This window comes from Anopheles aquasalis, chromosome 2, assembly GCF_943734665.1.
Source record: "Anopheles aquasalis chromosome 2, idAnoAquaMG_Q_19, whole genome shotgun sequence".
NCBI classification, from domain to species: Eukaryota; Metazoa; Arthropoda; class Insecta; order Diptera; family Culicidae; genus Anopheles; species Anopheles aquasalis.
Genome location: NC_064877.1, coordinates 51814601 through 51838381, shown reverse-complemented (window position 1 = coordinate 51838381; position 23781 = coordinate 51814601). Strand labels below are relative to the sequence as shown.

The following is a 23781-nucleotide window of genomic DNA, read 5'->3' as shown; positions in this document are numbered from 1 at the left end:
TTGGCTGTGTGTAGAAACTGTCTTATTCTTCCAAAAGCGATCCAAAAACATCAAAATACTCATCTGTGATCGCAGTTCTTTGAATTTGAGCATATGTTTCCTTACCAAACTACGAGAAACTACCGCAAAGTATGACACTTCCTTTCCCGTGTGTCATTGATTTTTGCATCATTGTGTATAGTGTAGCCTCACCGCTTTCAAGAACTGTTTTTAGCCATTAGTTTTGACCCAAGTCCTCAAATAAAGATTAATAAAACCAATTCAACAATCCAACCAAACAATTCATTTCTAATCGTGAAGCGACTTGAAAGATTTGGTTTCCGTGAAGTTGGTTTTGCTTTTCTTTTTTGCTTGGTCGATAAGGTTTTTATTCTTAGTGAAATAGCTTTTAACCCATGGTTAGAAATGCCGCAATTTTTTTTACGGTTAGAAATCGATACTTATAACATTCCTTGAAGTAAGGAGAAGATGATTCAACGATGTTTTCATTTTTCATAGATACCATGAGTGAATATGGTTGCCGCTTGGCTCCTCTACCAGATCCATTACCGCCACTTCCACAATTTAAACAATTTTATACAATTCCCAGTAAGACTTATCGACTATTCCTATACATTATAGCTATTCTACACTCTGTATAACCTTTTTAAAACCCCCGCACGTGAAGATTGCAAACACGAAATGATATTTTTACACACCTTTTAAGATTCAGAAAAAAGTTACTTTTGCGTCACATATACTCGCAAACAATGACTTCAATCAACAATCAACCATTTTTACAATTAATAACACAAGAAAATCCAACAGCATAATAAGCGAGAAGTAGATCAATTGATAAATAACAATTCTAGAACTGATTTTGTAAGGTAGGTCTTTTTTTATGTCACAGCCTAAACTGGTCATTCAAACTTAAAATTCAATTTACTGATTTATGCTGCTTTCAAACTTAAAAAACCAAACATACGGCTCGTCCGTCCTTATATATGTAAAAAAAAAATTAAAAACCATATGACGAAATAAGCTACAGGTTTCATTCTACAAGATAAAAATATATACATAATTGTCACATGCGGAATCTTAACCGTTTCGGAGCAATGTCGATGATGGTCGTGAGTGGATTTTTATTTGTGCCGGGCACTGTATAGTTTTTAACCCTCATCGGTTCTTTGTATGGGCGCGCATACAGTTTGGCTCGAAAATATCAAATTATTCGAAAACGGTTCCATGAAATGGTCTGAATTTCTCCAAAACAGATTTATTTTGATCATAGAACAGAAATATATCACTAAAAAAATTTAGGCAGTGTAGTATCGTATGAGCAGAAATAGTTACGAATCGGTTCTTGTGTATACGTGCGCATACACACATTTTTCCAAACCGTGCCAAAAATCCAAAACAAAAACTAACATTAGCATCTGATATTTTTTATTTATTCATTGGAATGTTCTTTATTGATAAAAAATTACTACGTGTCAAAAATTCTAAAATTTGCGTTGTTACAGCGGCAAATAGAAAATCATGTTTTTGAGAAAAATACGAAAAACCGTGAGAAAGTACGTTTTTCTCAATTTGTTGGCACATCTCTTGCAAATATCATATCGATGGTCATGTCATGGTGGCATGTTACAATCTTATCGCATATTCCTTTCGTCAAATCCAAAACATTAAGTCTTAAGTTGCTTTTGGGAATGGTGTATCGATCACGACTATTATAAATTTGTGTATTGAATTTTGAAACACAGAAAATCAAAATCACTATGTTAGCATATTTGGCAGGTTTTGATGGATTATTTGACGGAACGGAGATCACCCTCGAAATAGAACCAACTTTTCATGTTATATTTTTACTGGTTTGTAGATAATGTTTAAATTATTATTGCATCTATAGAACACATTTCTGATCGGTCAGAATTTATCGTGAATCAAACGTTCCACTCGATTATCATATCGAATGCAACCATGAAATCGCTTTGTTTTGTGACACATATTTTTAACATTTTTTCGTGAATGTCAATCCTTTCAAGAACATTGCGTAAATTTTTTGGATCAATCGAAGCAAAACTAGGAAGTTATAGAATTTTGAAAATTCGCGTTTCTTACAAGGCTCCATGCAGCACGCTACTTTGAAGAGCGTTTCCCAAAACCAACGTTTTCAAAGGTGCTGTCCTTCGTCAAAACTCCAAAATTGATTGATCTAAAACATTTACAAAATGTTTTTGAAACGATCAGCATTCAAGGAAAAATGTTGAAAATATGTATCACAAAACAAAATGAAATACCGAAGTCCCCCCTTAATACTACTTTTGATACTTTTTTTTAAACAAATCTTTAAAAATTGTGTTTCCAGGCAAAATGACAAAAAGCATCTCTTTTTCATCTTAAAAAATCTGCCAAAATTCGAAAAATGTGAAATTCAACATTAGCTCGACGGGGCTACCTTGATAAACTTATAATTTTTCAAACGAGTTGCGATTTGTATTTTTCTGATAACCCAGCTACGATCACGCAGCTACGATAGGCACCCGAAAAAGTACCTTTTCGCAGAGGCACCTTCATAAATTTGATGCCATGGGTGAAGCTTTTAATAAATCTTCCTCAAAATATAATAAAATATTCTTCAAAAATTTAAGTTTAACATGTCATTCACTTGAAATATAAAACTGAATGGTTACGTCAAAACAAATCGTCAAAAATTATCCTTTTTTGGCCAGAAATTACCGAAGCTCCCCTCAAGTTAAGTTCTTGAAAATGTACAAAATTGTCGATAAAAACCCACTATCAGCACCTCTTATCACTTTAGGCTACTTTACATACTTTACATTGAAAATTAAATTATTAGGAGGGGGGGAGATTTAAAACACTTCTAAAATTATAATCAAAAATTCAGATAAGAAAACTGCCACTCCCTCCTTCTAATTCTCTAATTAATTATTATCTGTCGCGCATGCAGTTAGGCGATAATGAACACCAAAACGAACCAAATGTATTATCGCGTGGAGTACCAGCATAAGCACCTATAATTGAGGCTAAATAAAAAATAAAATATAGAGGTATTTGCAATTATACAAATATACAAATATCGGATTTCTTGGGGAAAACACGGAGCACTAGTATTAATGTAGAATTTCACAGTGTATTTAACTACATCTTTATAAATAAATTACATTACAAAAATAGACCAATATAAAAATATATCAATATTTTTGCCTTCCCAATTGAAATAGAATGGAACAAATTAGAAAAACATCTAGTGTATAAAATATAAATCTCCAAACTACATTCGAATTACCAGCTATTGCACATTGTCTTGGGTGGAATGAAGGAAGGATCCAGACTAAGTAACCGTCCATTACTTCCATTAACAAGCGTAGGTCAAGGTAATTGAAATACATTAACCCGATTGTGACCGTGAACCATTTCAATCAAGATATCCTTGAATCATTAGAGTGTAGGTTACCTGAGCATCTTCAGAGCCAAGTAGGGCTTTAGACATCCAAGTAGAACAGCAAAAAACGATGAATATTAGAAATAAAGGTTTAATTTTTTAAGCAAATAATGGCTACACCATGCTCATATTTTCAATCTGAGACATGAATGCATGGAGCTCTAGGAGTAGTGATGATGGAGCAATTGGATGATGTATACGATTCAAGAAATGACTTTCACTTTCAGTTGGCTCGCTATGTTAAGCTACACTAATGTTCGATTCCGTTCGGCATTTGCAATGACCTTATACCATTCAACTCTACACAAAAAATCAAGATGCTGCTGGCAGTTATGCAGAACGCTCTCAGTTGGATAACTGTTTGTTCAGATACTCAAGGTAGTATGGTTGGAGATGCCTCGCTATTCTGCCTAGTGAACGTGAAACCGAAGGTTAGCGATTTAAAAGCAACGCAACAGTTTGCATCTACAATAGCAACATATTACATTTATTCCTCATATACATTGCACGAAGTTTAAAAGAAAAGCAATTTTTCATTCACACCTAACGAAAAAAAGAGTCAAAGATTTCTTGTTTTTTCATATGAACATTAAATTATCAATATAAATTAAATTATCAATTATAACGGCTCGTCCGTCATTATACATGTTTAAAAAAATCTATAAACAACTTTACTGAAGTTAAATGCATTGTTACGAGCCGCTGGCTTCTAGTACTAACATTTAAAAAAACTCAATGGTTTGGCAACGATGATTGCTAATTTGAACTCCACAACGCCATTAAGAGGGTCTTTATTGTAGACGTCTTTTGCAAATTGAAACGCTCGGAATGTGCCACGAGCACAAAGAATTTTGAAGATGCGCCAAGACAAGTTGGAAAGTTGTTCGCCTCTAGGTTTTGTATCCGATAATCTTCAAGGATAGGGATGTGTTGTCGTAATGAACTCACATAAGAGTTCAGTACTTCGTGGGAAGTTATGTTTGGCAGCGTTTATTGCAAGTGCCTTAAGTTTCGTGTGCCAAAACAGTAGTATCAAGTGATATTCGCATGATGATTGAACTTCATTAGCGACCAGAAAAGAAGTCTTTGGCCGATCGGTTTATTCTATCGGGCCCTTGTAAACCCTTGTAAAATACCACTGCTATGTTAATGACCACAAACCAGCAGAAATTTGCTAGGGAGCGCTTATGCTCTTACATCTATATATGGATAGGATAAGAGGTAAACATGACCGAATAAAGAGAAAATTAGACTAATTGTGATAAAAAATGGCCATCGGACAATGCAGCTGGCCAGCTTTCGTACGTAATCGAAATATTGAAATATCTCCTGCGGTAGGCCAAGACCAGTCGGTTGTATATTGTGATTTCACCGATGATTTCATTCTGAATGTGATCGAGTACAATAACAAATATTCGTTTTTACGAGTAAGGCTCTAATTGCGCTCCACTCAAAGCTCCACCGCAAAGCTCCATTGCGCACCAGCACCCCTTCGAGTAGCTCGAGTTTTTATAATAATTTCGAGCAGCAATGGTCGTGTTTTGAGTGTGTGCAACTCTACATAACTCTACATTTAACCCCCTCCCGTGTAAACCATGCGCTATGTAGTAAAAAAATGCTTTTTAGTGAGAGCTACAAAGTTCGAAAACCATTCGATTTCCACCTGTGAACAGATCCGTTGCTTCTAAGTCATCTGTGAACCATTTTTCGTATTTTCGGTTAATAAGTGATCGTGATTGTAATTTGCACAGATTTCACTGCAAATCGATGGTTTCCTCGATCGACCTGGAGTTGGAAACGTGCGTGATTTTGCGTAGTGGAAAGACGTAGTGTTTTAACTAAACAGGTGAAGTCATGCCTCGCGACGATTAGAAAAATGGGTAGAACGGTAGATCTGGCCCCGAGTGAATTATTTTGTTCCTCTTCTCCACAGGGCCATACCTAAAAACCCAAAATTAAGGTACCCGGACGGTATTAAGGTGCCCCGGACGGGGCAGCGGGGTGGGAAACACTTCCAAAAATAATAATAAAAACTTAGCTTAACTTAGTTTACGCTTTGAAAGTATGACTTTGTGAAAAAAAAACCTTTGAAAGAAGACCTGGACGCAGATCTTCCCTTTTCCAATAAATTCCAATAAAAATATTAAAAAATCTAAAACTGTTTTAATTGCTAATACAAGAAAATACTTCAAACGGTATTGTATCAGTAAACGGATCAGGCTATTAAATCTACGTAGATTAAACGTCATTATATTATCATTTTGCAATGTCCCTATCGGTAGCTTGGCCCGGGCCATTGGTTGCATTAAAATGCAATTTCTCATTCTCACGCATGAGTCTCAAGGCGCTCGTTCGCCAAATTAAAGAAGACGAAATGTATGTTTCCGGACATTTCATGCTATATTGCAACCAATTAGTTGTGTGGTTGAGGATAACTGTATGCATGAAGCCGCCGGTATTTATTGATGCAAATGATACGGTAGTGAGAAAAATCGTCACGACGTGGGCAAATTGTCGTAAGTTCAATTCTCGTGGTGTACTATGAGTATACGGTGGCTTAGTCTAGTGAATCATCCTATCCGATATACATTCTCGCCTGATAGTCTAAGGAATCGTTAAAAGATGAGGAAAAGTTTTCAAAACTTTTTAAATCCCAAGGATTTTTACGCCGCACAGTGTCCTGTACTAAGGGTGTCATTCTTGACCGGCATAACCCCTTTCACTGTGGTGAAAAGTTCTACAGATCTAATGATGCTCCGGTGTACTCCGTTCGGCTACATCAACTCAACTGTGCACGTGATTCTGTTCTGTAGTTGCTATGTCCATACACTGTTGAAGGGAGAAACTATCACGAGATTTTTCTTCCGAACCGACATCAGCACCTTGGGAGACGTTTTACAGTTCAGCATTGGAATAACGGCGTTTATCATGACATTCTTCTGCAGCATCTTTCAGCGTAACAAATTAATCAAGTCGTTCCATGCTCTTGCCAGTATCGATCAAAGATTCCGAGAAATAGGCATGGAGACTAATTACAAGAGTACTTTGCATTACAACCTTCTAGTGATGTGCAGCAAAACCATTATCACATTCTGCTATCTACTCGTGTGCCTCACCGTGTTTATCTCTTCTTGTACCTATCCCAGCGTTACAACATGGATGGCATTTCTTTTGCCGTACTTCATGATGTCAATGGTGATCGTGGTATTTCTGTGTTTCGTCAATCAAGCCAAACATCGATTTCACCTATTGAACAAAGTCCTAAAACATTTGCGACGGGCGACACTAGAGAAACGATTGCCACTACAACGCCGTCCCAGCTATTGGCAGACTATCAAGATCCAACGTCCACTCGGCATTACATCCGTTTACTCCCACAAAGATAAGTCAATGCGCGACGTTGTTTCAACGGTAGCTGTAATACAAGATGCTTTGGCCGATGCTTGCAGTTACGCCGAAGAGTACTTTACAATTCAAATGCTTACAATCGTCACAATCGTGTTTTTAATCATCGTCTTCAACACATACTACGTGCTGGATGCATTGATTGGAACTACCTCGCAAGACACGCCGTTCTCCAAGAAACAGTTTGTTCTATTTTTCCTTTGCCAGACAATTGTGTACGGATTTGGAGTGTTTAGTATCGTGTACGGAAGCAGCTCTATGTTGCGGGAGAATGATAATATTAGTGTGAATGTACACAAACTGCTAAACATAATAAGCTTCGGCCAGGACTGCCATGAACTTGGGACAAAACTTACGAACCTTTCACTTCAAAACCTTTCACTGCAAATGCTCCATCGTAAGGTTAATTTTTCTGCTTGTGGATTGTTCAGTTTGGATTTTACGCTTATATTCACGGTTTGTTACTTTCAATCTATAGCCAATCTATCCAATCTAATCCAATCTATGTAAAAAGTAACCATACATTCCATTACATTTCACTTTCAGCTTGTAGGAGCAGCAACAACCTACTTAGTGATTTTAGTTCAGTACCAGTTGAGCATGGATAACAGCAAACACGAAACAATTTTTCGGGGATTCTTTGGCAACGAAACATGGATATAGAACTACAGGGTGGCAACGATAAAGTGATACACCTAAACTGTGTCACAGAATTAAGAATACATTTTATTTCGCGCTGCTGTGTGTTTTAATAACATGTTACAACACTAATCTTACTATTTCATTAGTTCAATTCAAATCTTTCACCTTTGTTTCTGATAACGGCCCGAAGTCGCTTTCGGAAACTTTGACACGCTGCACGCACGACTTCGTTCGGCATTTCATCCCATAACTTCACCAAATGATTTTTAAAGGAGTCCAAACTCATATGAATTATGTTTCCTAGTTTTCCTATCATGTATCCCCATATGCTGAAGTCCACTGGCCACAGTCCACATACACTGGAGACGCTGCGGGCCATTCCGATGAGCTTATAAAACATGGCAAATTTTGCGCATAGCGTGTCTGCACAATCAATTCCTTATGTGCTGGTGCTAAACCCTATTGGAAACAAAAATCATTTTCTCCCGAAAAGTATCCTCGCACAAAGAATTAAATTAACCTTGAAAACGATCTCCAAATATTTTTTGTTAATTTTTACGCCGTTATCGACGAATAACAGGGGTAGTTTCCCTTTTTGATGATATTGCTTCCCAGACCGTCTAAGCTTATGCAATTTGGTACCTCTGGACGGCTTTTTTATTGGCTGGTATATCACGAAGACTTATGCCATAGGCACGATCATTTTGCTTATTCAAATTTGCCTCCAAAGTGAACAATTTTTCGTGTTAACAAATTATGCTATGAGCAGCGTGCATCTTTCAGGATCCGCGATCTGGCAACCCTATCGCCCATATTTTTGCGGGACAACCCGTGATTCCTCTGCTTCGTCAAAGGACTATATCCAAGGTCCTTTTTTAATATTTTTGCAAGCAGGTATGCCTCATTTTCCTATCACACGCCATTTTTCTTGCCGAGTGTTCCGGATTTCATCGTTTACGCTCCTTGACCGCCTTAATTATCGCTAGAGTGCTTACAGTCCGCTTTTTGCTAGGTTTTACGTTTCAGGGACAACGGTACCACCATTTTTGAATCGTTTGATGGTCAAATTCAAATGCGATAACTTGATTCTTATCTGATGCTTAATTAGTACGAAGAGACCCTGGGTATTACATAAACATAAAAACTACAATAAAATTTGAATGTTTGGTAAAAGTAAAAAGGTAAAACGAGGCCAAAGTTGCAAATCGCTCATTTTCCACGGTTTCACATTTTCCCGCCGGGAAATAACCCCCAGTTGCTCGGAGGTGCGTTATTAAAACGGCAAATATAAAAACACTTGTCGGAAAACCGGGAATTTCAAATTATTTGAAATGTCAAATCAAGCGTGCTTCAAATGCAACGCGATTTCAACGTGACCTTCATAAACGTTTGTCTACAGTGATGATCGATGAAATATGAGCAGTATTCTTTGTTTTGTTCTTCTCGTTTTCTTCTTCTTTTTCTCAGCTCCCGCCGTGAAAAACGCGTAGAAAAAGTTGTTTTTGTTAGTTTTTAGCTCGGTTTAACGAGAATAAAGGTGATAAGGGAAAAACCACAGAACCACGGCACCCCGGATGGCCGGTAAAGGAATCTAAATCTGTTTGCAACGCCGTGAGGACCGACTCCTATCCAGAGCAAAGAACACACAAAACTCCGAGGCCGAGATCCGGACGCCGGTCCAAGGCTTGCAAGTAAACCGCACCGGCAAGTAGAAAGCTTCGTGCTACTGCAAAGATCTTGTATTAACGATCGGTTTCTCCTTGCAGGGAACGAACGGAATCGGACCACCTCAAAACCGCATCTGGAACATCTGCGCCCGTGCAGTTAGAACCTTCCTTACCGCTTACACTTAACCGGACCAGCTAAAATTCGTCTGTTTGGGAATCGTTAGAAATGCTTAGTAATTAACTAACGGATATGTGAATCAACATTTTATGATTCATCTTGGCTTTGAACTTTAGATTCCAGCTGCTGATCGTACAGCACACAAAGCAGAATCTTATCTAACCGGGATTAAGTTGATTGAAAAGCGCTTCAGGAAATGAGTGTCAAACGGAAAAACATGGAGGACGAAATGTCTCGGTATGTTGAAAGGCGATGTCAATGGCTGCTGTGTGTTTCAGGATCTCTTACCTTCTGAACCATTGATTTGATCTTTTAGGTTTGAAGCGGAGATTTCCGGTGCAACTATCGTTCCCGATGTTGATCGCTCTTCAGCTACACTGACCGGGACGAGTAACCCTTTCATACCGTCTCAAGTACGAATAATCGGATCTCAAACATACAATCAGATTCAGCAAAAGTTGGCTCAAGTGCCACCACGAATGCCTCCTCCTCCTCCGTTGCCTCAATTTTTGACGCCTTACGGATCGCCTCAGGCTCTATTACCTTCCAAATCCTACACGACTGAGCCGACGCCAGTCGTTGTGAGCAGTGCACCAAAACTATACACCGCAAGACCCACGGTAGGCATCGCCAACAAGTCTGAGGTCCCGGCTGGACCTTCGATTGGTGGCCTAGCGTCAGCAGTACAATCGGTATGCAGAAGAGTTTCAAACATTGTTTTGTTCCCTGCTTGCCTGCCACCTTCTGTAATACTGCTGATATTTTTTAAATTTTCCAGTATGATATTGCGAACATTCAGTACGAAATGACTGCTAAAATAAAGAAACCCAAAACTGAGAAATCCGGACCAAACCCGATTGCTGAGGAGGCCATCAAAGCGGCCCGTGCATCTTCGGCGCTGCAATCCTTCGGCAACAACGAACGACGCAGTAAAAAGGACAAAAAGGTAAGTACGAGTTGTTTTCGACGTTTCTTATGAAAATAAGCACGCAGAGGGTTTCTGTGATATTCCTGATGATAGCATGAGTTTCTTCTGCCAACTTATTGCAATGTCCTCGTGTCCATTGGAATTGATTTCGAAAATAGTACTATTTTTTCGTTATGGGTATTTTATTTTGTCAATCCCTTTAAGGGGGGACTTCGGTATTTTCGGGCCAAAAAAAGGCCCGTTTTTAACGATTTTTTGTGACTTAACCATTCAACTGTATTTTTTCAAGTAAATGACATAATAATCTACAACTTTTGAAGAATATTTGGTACTGTTTTGAGCAACATTCATTGAAAAATTAATCCATGCCATCAAATTTAGGCAGTCGTGTCTTCGAAAGGATACTTTTTCTCGATCGATCGATAAAAATATTCGAAAGGATCGATATTCGTTAGAAAGATTATAAGTTTATCTAGGTAGTCTTGGAGAGTTTTTGTTGATATTCTAATTTTTCGATTTTTGGCAGATTTTTGAAGTTGAAAATGTGATGCTTTTTGCGTTTCTGCCAGAAAAAACGAACTTCACAGATTTGTTTAAAAAAAAGTATATACAATTTTAATAATATCTCGACGGGGTTACCTGGCAAAAAGTGTACAGATTATGTGTAAAAAATTTCAAATCCATCGGCCCAGTAGTTTTTACGGTACAATGGGCACCGACTTTGAAAACGTTGGTTTTGGGAAACGCTCTTCAAAGTAGCGTGCTGCATGGAGCCTTGTATGAAACGCGGATTTTCCAAAATCTGTATCTTTGCCAGTTTTTCCTCGATTCATCCAAAACTTTTACACAATACTCTTGAAAGGATCAGCTTTCAGGGAAAAATGTTAAAAACATGTGTCACAAATAAAAATTAAATACCGAATTCCCCCCTTAAGGGGAGGGGGCTAAGATAATTATTTTGTTAAATCACATTTATTTTTTACATTTTTCCATAAAAGGTGATCCGTTCAAGAGTATTGTGCAGTTTTGGTTCAAAACAAAAAATAACTGACAAAGACATTCATGTTTGAAAAACTGTCCTTTATGCACGGCTCACTTCATCTAGCTACTTTGAAGCGTTTTATCCAAAAGGTTTAGGCGTATTTTTTAAAAATCATTGTACATCGTACCATAAAAATGACTCGATTTGAAATTTTGATCACCTAATATTTACACTATATGCCAAGTTGCCCTGTTGAGAATGCATGAAAATGTAGACACTTTTTTTGTAACTATGTAAAACTCGTTTTTAGCCAATCATCTCCTAAACGCAATAAAAAATTCTTTAAAAAATTGTTATTTCGGTAAAAAACACAATATCTACATCTCTATCAAATTGCATAGTTTCTGCGGTTTGTAATAGAAATTTAATATAGTTAAAATTAAATGCGCCAGAAACTAAATTTTTAAGGGGTTAGAGGAGAGGGAAAGAAAATGAATTATTACGTACCAAATACATCCCTTTTACGGGGGGTTAAAACCAGGGGGAAGGAGGAGGGCTCCCCCCACTTGATTTAAATATTCAATCCCTGAAATAATGCATTTTTTGTAGAGATGTAATTTCATATGACAACTAAGCTAATTCTTTCAGTTGGTTTCTTAAGAAACAATCTTCAAAAAGAGCCTTTTTTAGCATGATGGTATTACCTGTCTTTATTAAACATCTACTACACAAAATAGCTCTCGTCATGAAATTGATTCTATTTAGTATTCTTTATTCTTAGCAAACGGTTCGTGTCGCTGGTGGGCAAACATGGGAAGATATGTCACTGTCTGACTGGCCAGAGGACGATTTTCGCATCTTTTGCGGAGATCTTGGCAACGACGTTAATGATGAGTTGTTGACCCGAACCTTCAACAAGTTTTCGTCATTCCAGCGCGCAAAAGTAATTCGCGATAAACGGACAAGTAAGAGTAAAGGATATGGCTTCGTAAGTTTCAAGGACCCGCAAGATTTCATTCGTGCGATGAAGGAGATGGATGGTAAGTTAAGTCGTTTCTTCGTTAGCCGATAATGTTTGCTATCATAATCAATGTGCTGAAGTCCTCTGCAGATGGTAGATGATGTTAAATATGAATAATAGTAATATCAACGCTTTTTATTACAAATAGGATAAGTTCAAGATTACAAAATTTGCACTTTGCTATGAGGTTCAGCGCTTGCCTTTTTGTTGCATTGTAGTATCAGCATTGTATCACAAAGAACTCTTTTTCTGAACCACGAAGATGTAATGACAAAGCAGGACAAGATGTTAATGATGTTAGATAGTATTATCGTTGATGAGTGAAGTACCAGCATTGAGAGTTTAAATATTCATCCCATCGGTCCCCAGCCGTATGATACGAATAACTGTGGTACGGTATATTGACGACGTGAAGCGTTGGTGTTTGAGACACGCCATATTGTACTGCCATTATCTATATAATCGGTTTCACTTCGCAATTTTTCTGCTTGTACACTTGTTTCTGGAGCTATAGTGACCGGATCGCCGAATGTTGTCTCATATGGAAATTGCTTTGAAATAGGAAAATCATCCGAATGAATAACAGCTATTTCTTCTTGGGACCCTGGAAGTGCTTCTGCATGGAATTTTGTGGTTAGTGATGAAGTTTGTAAATGCGGTTGCAATTGATTTTGTTGTTCCTGCTGCCTTTGTTGTATTTGAAGCTGCTGTTGCAGTTGTCTCTGGGCGTATGCTTTCTGCGCCTTCGTGTAGTGGTTTAGGTAGAACATCGAGAACGGCATACCCGAAGCGCCCCAGCCACGAGACATGAATAGATCCTTTTTTATGGCTGACGGCGTTGAGGACACTAAGGGCAATGCTCTTGAATCAACTGGTGGATCTCTTTGATTCCTTTTCCGCTGTGAAATGATGTCAATTTGAGCGCCGGAGCCCCTTCCGCACGGTTGTGACTGTACTTTTGGCGGTGCAGTGACTGTCACTATCGCCACCAACAACAAACAGCAAACAATTGATGAAATACCACCCTATAATCACAAAAAAAAACAAAGAAACCTTCAGAATATAACACTATAGTGCTACTAATTATATATATACAGTTAACTAGAACTTTTCTTTGTTTTTTTAGAATTTAACTTATCTAAAAATCGATCGTAAGTCTATTATAGAAAAAATGTTGGATACGTCTAAAAGCCTATAGTCGATTTGTTTTTATTCGTTTTCTATTCTATTCAGTTTTTATTTAGTATATTAATTAGATTTATTTAGGTTAGACTTTGCTATTTATTGATACTTTACTCAAATTATGATATCGATCAAATAATCGCCTTCATTCGACAAACAAAAAGGGGCCAATTTTTCGGTCGTTTTGCATTGTATTTTACAACATTGCGGGAGTTTTTTTTCGCAATTTTACTCCGCTCTTTTAACGTGAAATGATACATTGCTGAAATGGCATAGACTGACGTTTCCGAAACTGGCGTAATTGTCCAAATCCGTTGAAAATGACATAGTCATTCAACTTTTAAATAGGTAAGCTCCAGATGATGCACCCTGTATTATTCCAGAGAATAGGGCTACCCACTAAAATGAATGAAAACTTCAATGTTTTAGTAATCGGTGGTCTCCCCACTACGATTTAATGCTTGAAATATACGTTTTGGCATTCTTTCAGGTAGGAATACACGAAGCGTAAACTCTCGTATAAACTCAGAGTGTAATGCCAAAAAGATTATACTTATGTCAAAAAGATTATAGGCCCGCGGAGTGTAAATCCGAGCGTAAAAGCAAGCGTAAACACAGCACCAACATGAAGCGTAGCGTTATGATGAATTGAATATTCTACAATCGCTAATATACAGTAAAAACATCTTAGAATATAAAAGAAGATGTTCAGAAATCAACTTATCTCGTCGATTTATGTTTTTGTGGCCAAAAACACATGTAATTGATGTAATAGCATAGTGTAATTGCAGGTGCACGAATGTAATTGCAGTTGACATTTCGGTATAAACTTTTATGCGATTATGCCTGCCACACGAAGCGTAAACTTTTTGGCATTACATTCTGAGTTTATACGAGAGTTTACGCTTCGTGTATTCCTGCCTTTCGGATAGGTTCTTTACCACGTTCATCGACAGGGAACGTCATTCATTGCTGATCTCCACTTCAAGCGTCAAATTAAATCTACTAACCCAAATGATCCAAGTGCAATAATAGCTGCACTACTTGCAAGGACAGTGACCTGCTGGAAAATTTTATGTTGGTGGTTGAAACGATATAAGCATAGCTTCTTATTACGCTCCATAATGCCTATATACACTTCACTGTTCATTCGTGAAGGAACCATCGTGTTAAATTACATTTAGCTTGACGGCTAAACACACACCACACCATGCTGGAACCTCCGCCAAAATTATGTCTTCTAAAAACCTAGGTTCCCGCCTGAAATCTCGCCAGGCAGAAATTATCCGGTCCATCGAGATTAACTACTCTTCGTATCTAGAACGGTTCAAATCATCCACGACATATGCCCGTCTGCAAATTTCAGTCTCTCTGCTTTAATGTGAGGTTTTTTTCCCTCTGATTCTCTGAAAATGCTTGCAGAGGAACTAAAAGATTGTAGCATAGCAAACATTCATGTGCAATTCATTCTAAATAAGCCGACAACATTTCTAAGTGTTATTTTAGTACTCTTCATTCATCGAAAAAAGAGATCCATTTCCCAATGGATCTTTCAAATAATTATCGGCATCTTTTAGAGGTCGTTTTTTTAACGAGCCTATTTCACGATTTGATTTCCAAATACGTATGATTCAATTTTGCCTTTTTCACATTCTCTCAATTGAGTTTCACGACCCATTTTTGATTAAAATCTGCTGGCATCATTGTTGTCAAAGATGTTCTGATGTCTTAATAGCTAAATAGTGACTTAAAATTGAAAGATAACAATTGTAGTGTGGGCATATAAGTCAATATGTCGATGGCATTCTCCACGCCTCTAGTCGGTGATATACCAGGTATACAAGCTTAAAATGGTCGTTTTTTGTTGATAAAAACACATTTTTTTTAATAGAAAACCAAAAAATAAATTATTTTAAGTATTTTCCTGTGCTAGCTATACATTTTTCCTAACTTTTGTGCAATTTGTGTCTACCATGCAAAAAAAATTGTTCATTTAGCGACACAAACCACCTGTCATGCCATTTTCCGACAACTTCATACAAATCGAAGTGCTGCTCGGCCAGCGCGTGACCGATCGTCGAAAAGTGATGATATTTGGAATGGCCGTGGTCCATTTAATAACCGGGTGGGGTATAACATCCCAGTTGAATGTATTGAAATAGTTTTGGACCATTTTTGACGAGTGCGATTTGTTTTGGTTTCGCTCCATCTGTTTATCGTTTATGAATGGGGTACCCATTAACCCAAACTTAGGCTTTTTGAAATGGCTGGTTGGATAATTCCAAACTACTGGGCAAGTAATTTTAACGATTGCATATGATCCTCGTCCAAAAGAACCTGCAATTCATGCTCCAAACCGTTTTTGGCTCGATTTTCACGCTTCTTGCCACTGAAGTCAAAATGGTCATCTTTCAACCAATTTATCCAATTTTTGCAAGTGATTTGCTCTACCACATTGTCATTATAGGCCTCTACAAGCATTTGAATCGATTCTGTCGCCGATTTCTCCAAAAAGAAAGCAAAACAGTTGAGCTGGGTAGCTGGGAAGCATAAACTTTTTGGCATTACACTCTGAGTTTATACGAGAGTTTACGCTTCATGTTTCGCCGGCTTCACAAATCGTTTCCGTTCCCATTTTCTACTGTGCGTGATTACCCTACGTCGATGCGCAGCAATGTTAACAGGCATACACATGAATCGTAAATTCACAGCGTATTACTGTTGATACGCCAGCATGGCAGGGATATCCAAAAGCCATCGAAGGCATAAATGCTTCCCGCGTGCGCTATCTTTTTTACGCGGCTGCACAGTTCAGCCATCGTAATTAATTTGCGTCAATCCCTCAGATAGGGTGCGACGAGGGTGGCAAATGAGCGGACGAACTAGCAGAAACGAGTAAACCAATCGATCTGTTGTTAGCCGGGTATCCCAAGTACATCCAAATCAATAAAGTATTGTTTGCGGTTTCCATGCATTTCGAAAGACAGTGTGACAATGTAACTGGAAAACGCGTGATTCATGTTTTCGACATAGTACCGCGTAAAATGACCTTGAATATCAATCTAAACAATAGACGCTAGGATCGCAGTAAATGTGACAGAAAGCTCATAGCTTCAAAGAGTGTACAGCAAACCATAGCGCTGTTCTGGAACATAGTTAAGACCCCTGTTATCAGACATTCCTGTGGGTTATGGAATCTGGAGATCTTCATCGATTCGTTTTGTACTTACTTCATCCATTCTATATTGTGCTTAGAATCCGGTATCGTACCACCGCAAGTAGTAGTAGCACGTTTTGTTCAGTTTTCACAAGCTGTTTTTCTGTTAAACCTATATTATTTTGCGAGATTTCACAAGCTAACAAACGGAATAATGTTTCGCTTGTATTTTTTTCCGACCAATCGATAATGTTATGAACTATTCAGAGAACAATCAAATCCAGTTAGATACATTATTTGTGACTTATTGAAGCATTTACCGGCCGCTGGTAGAATGTTTAATTTTTTTGTGACAATACCACCTCGGTAAATTTACTAAATGGGGCCATCAAAAATCGTATCCATCTGTGATAGTGAAATACAGCAGAATAACACAAGTCCACACACTAGCCGTGGTTCTTTCACTTGCACACAGAATTGCTGCACACCGGCATCTACAGGACAACCAACCGTCACGAATAGCTGCGATGGAATGTTAGCGTTCGCTTTACAGAAGGCTGCTTTTATCAACAGTTGCCCCTTTTCCAGGGCTTAGTGTGGTGGTAAAACCTCGGTCGATGGAATGCCGAGGACGCATCTGTTATCACACACTTACACAACGCTGCGAACAGGCATCGCAGCCGAAACGTGAGGTGAATTGTCCACGTTCAAAAGTAATGCTAAACGAGTAGTACTGTTCGTACGGTCGTCGGTCGGCAAGTACTCGTGGTGATTCCGTGAGAATAGTGAGAGCACGGGAATCGGCGGAAAATTTCGACAGTTAGAATTTAAAACTAAGGGTAATGCTTAGACCTCTTCTTATGCTTCCACCGTAGTTATTTGAATTCGCGCGCCAAAACTCACGACCAACAGAAATGATCACAACACCACCTACTACAACCTTATCGTCATGAGGATATCCAGTCCAGTCATAAACGAAAACAATGCTACCAGTCTTTAGATCTTCAGAATTTCTTAATTCAAAATTTAGGGATATCATGTTTGACGGCGTTGGTTAAATAGCAACTAGCTGATTTGCTTTTCTCTAATTTCCTAAGATGTATCATGGGATTGTTTTCATTTTAGTCAATCTTACCAAGTGCATTATATTTACATCAGTAAATGCATTCTGCGAGAGCAAAAATTAAATAAAAATCGCTTGCCAGTTGTATTTCGCTTATATAATTCAAGACCTCGTTTTCTTGGTATTGATAGCGAAACCGGACTTTGTCCTAGTGTTATTGAAAGAGTGTAGGAATCGCGCTACATTACGATCGTTGGTTGGCAAGCAGTGAGTGATCATTTGAATAAGGACATGCTTTTCTTAGGTGCTTCAAGTTAAAAGCTATTACAGAATCATTTTGCCTATCTCTAGTGGGTTTTTATTCTCACCTGCCATCCAAATCATCAACCCATAAACCTATAAAATAAGGGAGAGAGAGAGAGAGAAAGAGAGAGAGAGATAAATCCGCATGGTGCTATAGCGTGCTCAGTACATTAATCATTTGACCAACACGAGACCTTTGGCGTTCCATGTGCAATCATTTATATTTTTGCAATAACTTATCAATCAGATCGTTGGTCAGGAATTCCTTCGACTACGGGAAACGTAAACAACAGATCGCACAGCAAACAAAATTTGTGAGGAAGGTTACAATTACTGTTGATCAGAAAATACATTCCTCTCTACAAAATAATTTGTTCTATCTATTTCACCAGGGTTCAACTTGGCTTACATGATGTAATCTAAACAAGCATGATGGTTAGGAAGATGAAAAAATGAATAGCTCGAAAATTGTGGAATATATTTCGCCCCTACCAAACAACAATTTCAATACATTGTCACGAGGTTTGGAACTGGTTGCGATGACTTTTCATCGAAATGGAATACCATGCAACATGTATGGTGTAACACAGTACGCACCGTCTAGTAATGCTTCCTGGAAATGCCTTTACGATTAAATTCTCCCAGTAACGCCAACTAATTAAATTGAAAACCAATTTTATGAAGATTTCTGAAGACTGGGAAAGCGTTACGCAATAGTTCCGATTCCTGGTGGTCATATGAGATAATAACTTTCGTTGGTGTCGGTGGCCGAAAGTGATGTCTTGAACCACTTGACGGATTATTTATCAGTTTAGAAACGAAATAAATTGGGTTAGGAGTGTAGAGAGTAAATTATAACTCACACAATTTTAAACGTTAGGTTTCTTCGCATCCGACGTGTGATGTTGGTTCATACAAGCTGATATTTATTTAATTGAGCCATGTTTATTATGTACACTACAACAGTAGGCTCAAAAACCACTAGCAAAACTAGTGTGGCGCATCATTTAAAGTATGGCTTTTCAACCCCAACCTGCTGCAAACTTTGTAAAGTCGTGGGTAAATTGCGACACTAGAAGTGACATTTCTGCTATTTGATCTGCCTACAGATCTGCATAATCACGAAGTTCTAGAGATCTTGACCTACATACACTAAATTGACAAGGTTTTTTGCTCCAAAAAGCTCATCGTTTTTCTCCGTCCCTCAACATTTTCCTGATGTTTGAAAAATAAAATACTCGCATAATGCCTATTTCAAGGTGTGATACTTACTTGCTTTGTATACAACACATCAGTTGAATATGTTTCTGGTTACATGTATCTAAAACTGTACGATATCTTTTACTAAGTCAATCACAATTAGCCTTATATGAATGTGCTTGATCAGCTATCGTTTTTGTCCATTTTCTTCTGGCAGAAAGCTTTATTTATTGGTTTATTGTGAAACATTCTAAGGTGCACATTGTGCAAAATATTTTGTGCTGGAGAAAGAGTTAGTTTGCTTTTGTTTTAATCAATTGTTTGTTAACCTCATATTTGTTCTATTACATCAACAGGTCGCTATGTTGGTAGCAGGCCAATCAAGTTACGCAAAAGTACATGGAAAAATCGCAGCATCGAGGCAGTAAGGAAAAAGGAAAAGGAAAAGCAAGCATTGCTTAGTCTCTTCAATCAAAGTTAGTATCACAACCCTATAATCATTTGATTTGAAAGAATTAACCTCTATGGGTAACACCTTCCCCGATGCGTTATGAATATTAGCGCGGAAATAATAAAAACCTTCTGAAATATATCAACGGGTCGTTTCATTGAAATGTTCGACTGTTTCTACACTGCGACAATGCCGAGTCGGTGCCAAGTCGGAAAAAAATTAAACTCTTAGCATCCTTATAGAAATATAGGATTTTTTCCAAAATGAAACTGCTCATCTGTTGCCAAAAATTTGGAAAATCGTTATTATCCTTTGTTCTAGAATTTCCAATCAATACAAGCCAGGAATACACGAAGGCAAAACTCAGAGTGTAATGCCATTAACAGGAAGGAATTCGAGTCGAGTTCCAGAAGCTCGAATTCACTCCTGTTAATGTCTAACAGCACCTCTAGACGATGAAACGATTCTCAGGTTCAAGAATTTGCTCAATTTTACTGAGCCTCGCCCGAGCCTGGGCCGAGAATCGGTTTGCTGCAAAGTGTTTTAACTATAACAGGTGAAGTCATAACACTTCACTCGCCGCCATATTGGACTTCAGCAGCTGTCAAATACATGTTTACCAAATCGACCGAAAGCGTTTGGTGATACGAAGGATATCCAGAAATTTTCAATGATTTTGTGGGGCACCGTTTCTAGCGAGCATCATCCGCCGGTAGCGCCCAAATCATCAGTGCTGTCTCGCGAAGGGATTGGAAACTTGACCTTTTACACTTTTAGAATCTTAATCTTTTCTTAAAAACTTGGAAAACAGATTTCTTACTCCTCAACTCGAAAACAGCATCTCTGATTTCAACCAAAACAATCTTTCAGAAGACTATACGACCTGTCAGTTTTTTTCATTCATTTTTCTAATTCGCGAGGGATTTTGTTCGGGATGACTTCACCTTTTTCGTATAGACTTTCTACAGAACTTTAAACCGTAAATTAAGGTATTTGAGAAGGAGGGAAGGGGTGTTTTCTGCTCTAGGCTCTTAATAATAGTTTAAGAAGTGTTTTACATCCCTCTCCCTCTTCTCAATACCTTAATTCATTTTGCCTAAAAACACGTGTTAAAGAAAAGAGTCAAAAAGTAGTATTAAGTAAAAAATTTCAAATCGACCGGTCCTTTAGTTTTTACGGTACGAAAGACAGCACCTTTGAAAACGTTGGTTTTGGGAAACGCTCTTCAAAGTAGCGTGCTGCATGGAGCCTTGTACGAAACGCGGATTTTCAAAATAAAATTCAAAAAATTTACAAAATGTTCTTGAAAGGATTCGGGAATTTGTTTTTTTAAATATATATCACAAAACAAAATGAAATACCGAAGGCCCCCCTTAATGAAAAACAAGATGATATTAGTTACCGGAAAGGTGTTTTTATATCTATCTGCACTCATGCTTGTATTTCTTCCACTTCTCCCATGATCAGAATATACGCCGAAGAAGTAATATTAAATAACATTTTGTGGTTTTATTGGTGCGGTGTGTTTCTCACTCACTTTTATTTCTGCCTACTCCATGTTATATGAATAGATACGCGAATAAATGTTACTGTATAGCCGAAATATCTGTTTGCTATCTTAAGCAGCCTTGCATTAAACGGTATATTTTGTGGCAATGGCTGCTTGTTGCCGATTGTAGTTATTATTTCAGCGCACTCTAACATAAATTTTATAAATCTTGAATCATAGATTTAAAAACGAAAAAGGAACAATATGTTTTTCTTTACAAATGTACACAAATTGTTACACATATCCATCATAAGAGCTAAGACTGGAAAACGATGACAAAAAAATTAACCGTTGAAAAGACGTTTCATCGAAAAGCTAAATCAATATAAGCAAAGATGCAGACTTTACAAAACGTAATATGCACGATAAAAGTTACGTATGAAAGCGTATGATTTATAAACACGACAAGTCACGCATAAACCGACATTAAGTTCATAAAAATCCCTTTAGCATTGAATTTATTTTTATTTTGTCATCAACCCAACCAGCGATGCCGACGTTTCTGTGTCTCGTGAAACTTATTCGGTGTTCGCATGGTTCGCTGTATCAATTTTATTTGTTTTGTTGGTTAATCAAATTGTCTTATTTGATTTTTGATGTATTTGTTCATTATTTTAACTCAAGTAGTTCACAATGTTATGAAATGAGAATGGAATAAGAAACAGTTAGAAGTAAGTAGGTAAACGAAAATAATTATCTAGTTACTAAAAAATCTGTAATATATTCGTGAGTTTAAGTTTTTGTTTCTTCTGTCTACTATTCATATCATCTGAACTGTTGTATGTTTTCCTGAGAAATCAGAATCTTGTCACTCAGAATCTCAGATCAGAATCTTGTGCAAATTTGAAGAACGCTATTGCCACTATTCAAAGATTGTTTCTTCTTTCTCAGTGGTTATTTTGATGATCAATTATCAATGTTTCAGGTATTTTATTTTATTGACGAGCGTTTCACGCTTGTCAAAAGAAGATGTATTATTTTGTTACAAAAATCAATCAAATATGCAACTCCTTCGAGAATTTAGTATCAGAATCAATGAGTCAAATCAATGAAACATTACATACAACTAATGCTCTCTACTATCGACGTTTTGTTCATCCTGGGCAGTGAGTGTATTCTATTTCAACCAAACAAACAGGTTAATATTTTCTACCATTTATTTTTGAGACTTCTTTTTTGTGGAGGGATGCAGTATTAGTATACAACAAATAATGTTTATAAGAAACGCAATAATTTCACAGAAATTACATCTCATCCATCACGCCCGTACGCCCCCTAAACATACGGCTCATCCGTCATTACATATGTTAAAAAAAAATCAAGCCCGATTGTAACGACATAGCCGTTGAATCGGCAAGTGGCTGAGTTTGACGCATGTTTGACCTAAAGTATAGTTGGGAAATTTTTAATTGTATATATTAGAATATATATGAATATGTATGCACTTTTCATGCACACAATTACATACATCTATATACACATATTTCATACACTCGTATGTAATATAGTGTATCTCTCTATAAATTGCTTTGCTTGTTTTATTTTCTTGGTTTTCTATTAATTTTTCTTGCTTCTACTTCCAGCACGACTTGATCCCGGAAGCCGAAAGATAATAACTAACGATGAGGTTGTACTCGTTTCAGTGTATCCATTTCCATGCGTGATGCAATTTCTTATGAGCTGCTCTTTCGTTTTTCTATGTCACATTTTTCTTGGGCTGCTTGTTTCCACCCCAAAATTATTTCCATTTATGCACTCCAAAAACGCAGTTTTCACTGAGTTCTGATTTCGCGAGTTGCATCCCTCGTTGTTTTCAATAAAAATGGCAAAGATTTATTATGTTCAAATTTTGTTTTTTGTTTTGTTCCGGACTTATTAACCTTCGGATGATATAAGAGAGGCTGTAAAAGGCAAGTCAGTAAACAATTAAAGAAAGTCCATTAGGAACACAAAAGAAGTTGCGTAAAAGTAGAACCAGTAAATCTATTTTTTAAAAACCAGAAATTGCACAAAATCATAAATTTTGTGGTGCAGAGATAAAGCTGATGAAGCTGAAGTTTGTAAAGTAGTGATTTTATATGCTATATCACCATTTCTCATTGTTTCCGTTCTCGTATTTTGCATACACTCATGGGAATACATTGCTTATATTATAGATGAATTTACAATTGGTACGACAAATCAAAGCAGTATGCACATCAGCAAAGGGTTAGTTTTACGCGTAAGCATAGTATATTCGAGGATGGAAGAAATTTCGATTATTGGAAGAAGATGCCTGGATAATCTTTACAGTTACACATATTCAAAGAAGTTGAAATTTAGTCAGGAGCTATACATCTTCGAGCTCCCTTGAGAATAAGTGCCCTGGTAAGCTTTTGCAACCTACAACAGTGACAGTCGTTCCGCTAATATCTTCTTTCAATAACCCGATTCCTAGCGCTCCTACCAATGATGTTGTAGTTTTAAATATTTTATTTTATGTATGCTGTATGATCTGTTTGTCTATCCGGTTATGAATTGTTTATTAAAGTATGTTCAAACTTACTATTAACGCATAGAACATGTGTTCGAGCTACAATACAGCTGAATAATGTAGTTTGCGGATTGT

At 37.4% G+C, this 23781-nt stretch overlaps 2 protein-coding genes across 4 annotated transcripts; both read left to right on the top strand.

Moving 5' to 3' along the window:
* Positions 1-6067: 6067 nt before the first annotated feature.
* LOC126570710 (putative gustatory receptor 28b) lies at positions 6068-7513 on the top strand. The gene is made up of 2 exons (XM_050228671.1): positions 6068-7306; positions 7397-7513. Exons 1-2 carry the CDS (start codon positions 6068-6070, stop codon positions 7511-7513), a joined length of 1356 nt encoding a protein of 451 aa, XP_050084628.1.
* A 1744-nt stretch (positions 7514-9257) lies between these two features.
* LOC126570715 (RNA-binding protein 42) lies at positions 9258-22961 on the top strand. 3 transcript variants are annotated; one of them, XM_050228679.1, is made up of 7 exons: positions 9258-9392; positions 9454-9574; positions 9654-10029; positions 10116-10283; positions 12029-12287; positions 19530-19649; positions 22757-22961. In XM_050228679.1, exons 2-7 carry the CDS (start codon positions 9534-9536, stop codon positions 22957-22959), a joined length of 1167 nt encoding a protein of 388 aa, XP_050084636.1. In that variant the 5' UTR covers positions 9258-9392; positions 9454-9533; the 3' UTR covers positions 22960-22961. The 3 variants fall into 3 exon arrangements, with proteins under 3 accessions (XP_050084636.1, XP_050084635.1, XP_050084637.1); XM_050228678.1 differs by having other exon boundaries at positions 9264-9574; XM_050228680.1 differs by lacking the exon at positions 22757-22961 and having other exon boundaries at positions 9264-9574; positions 19530-19765.
* Positions 22962-23781: the final 820 nt, after the last annotated feature.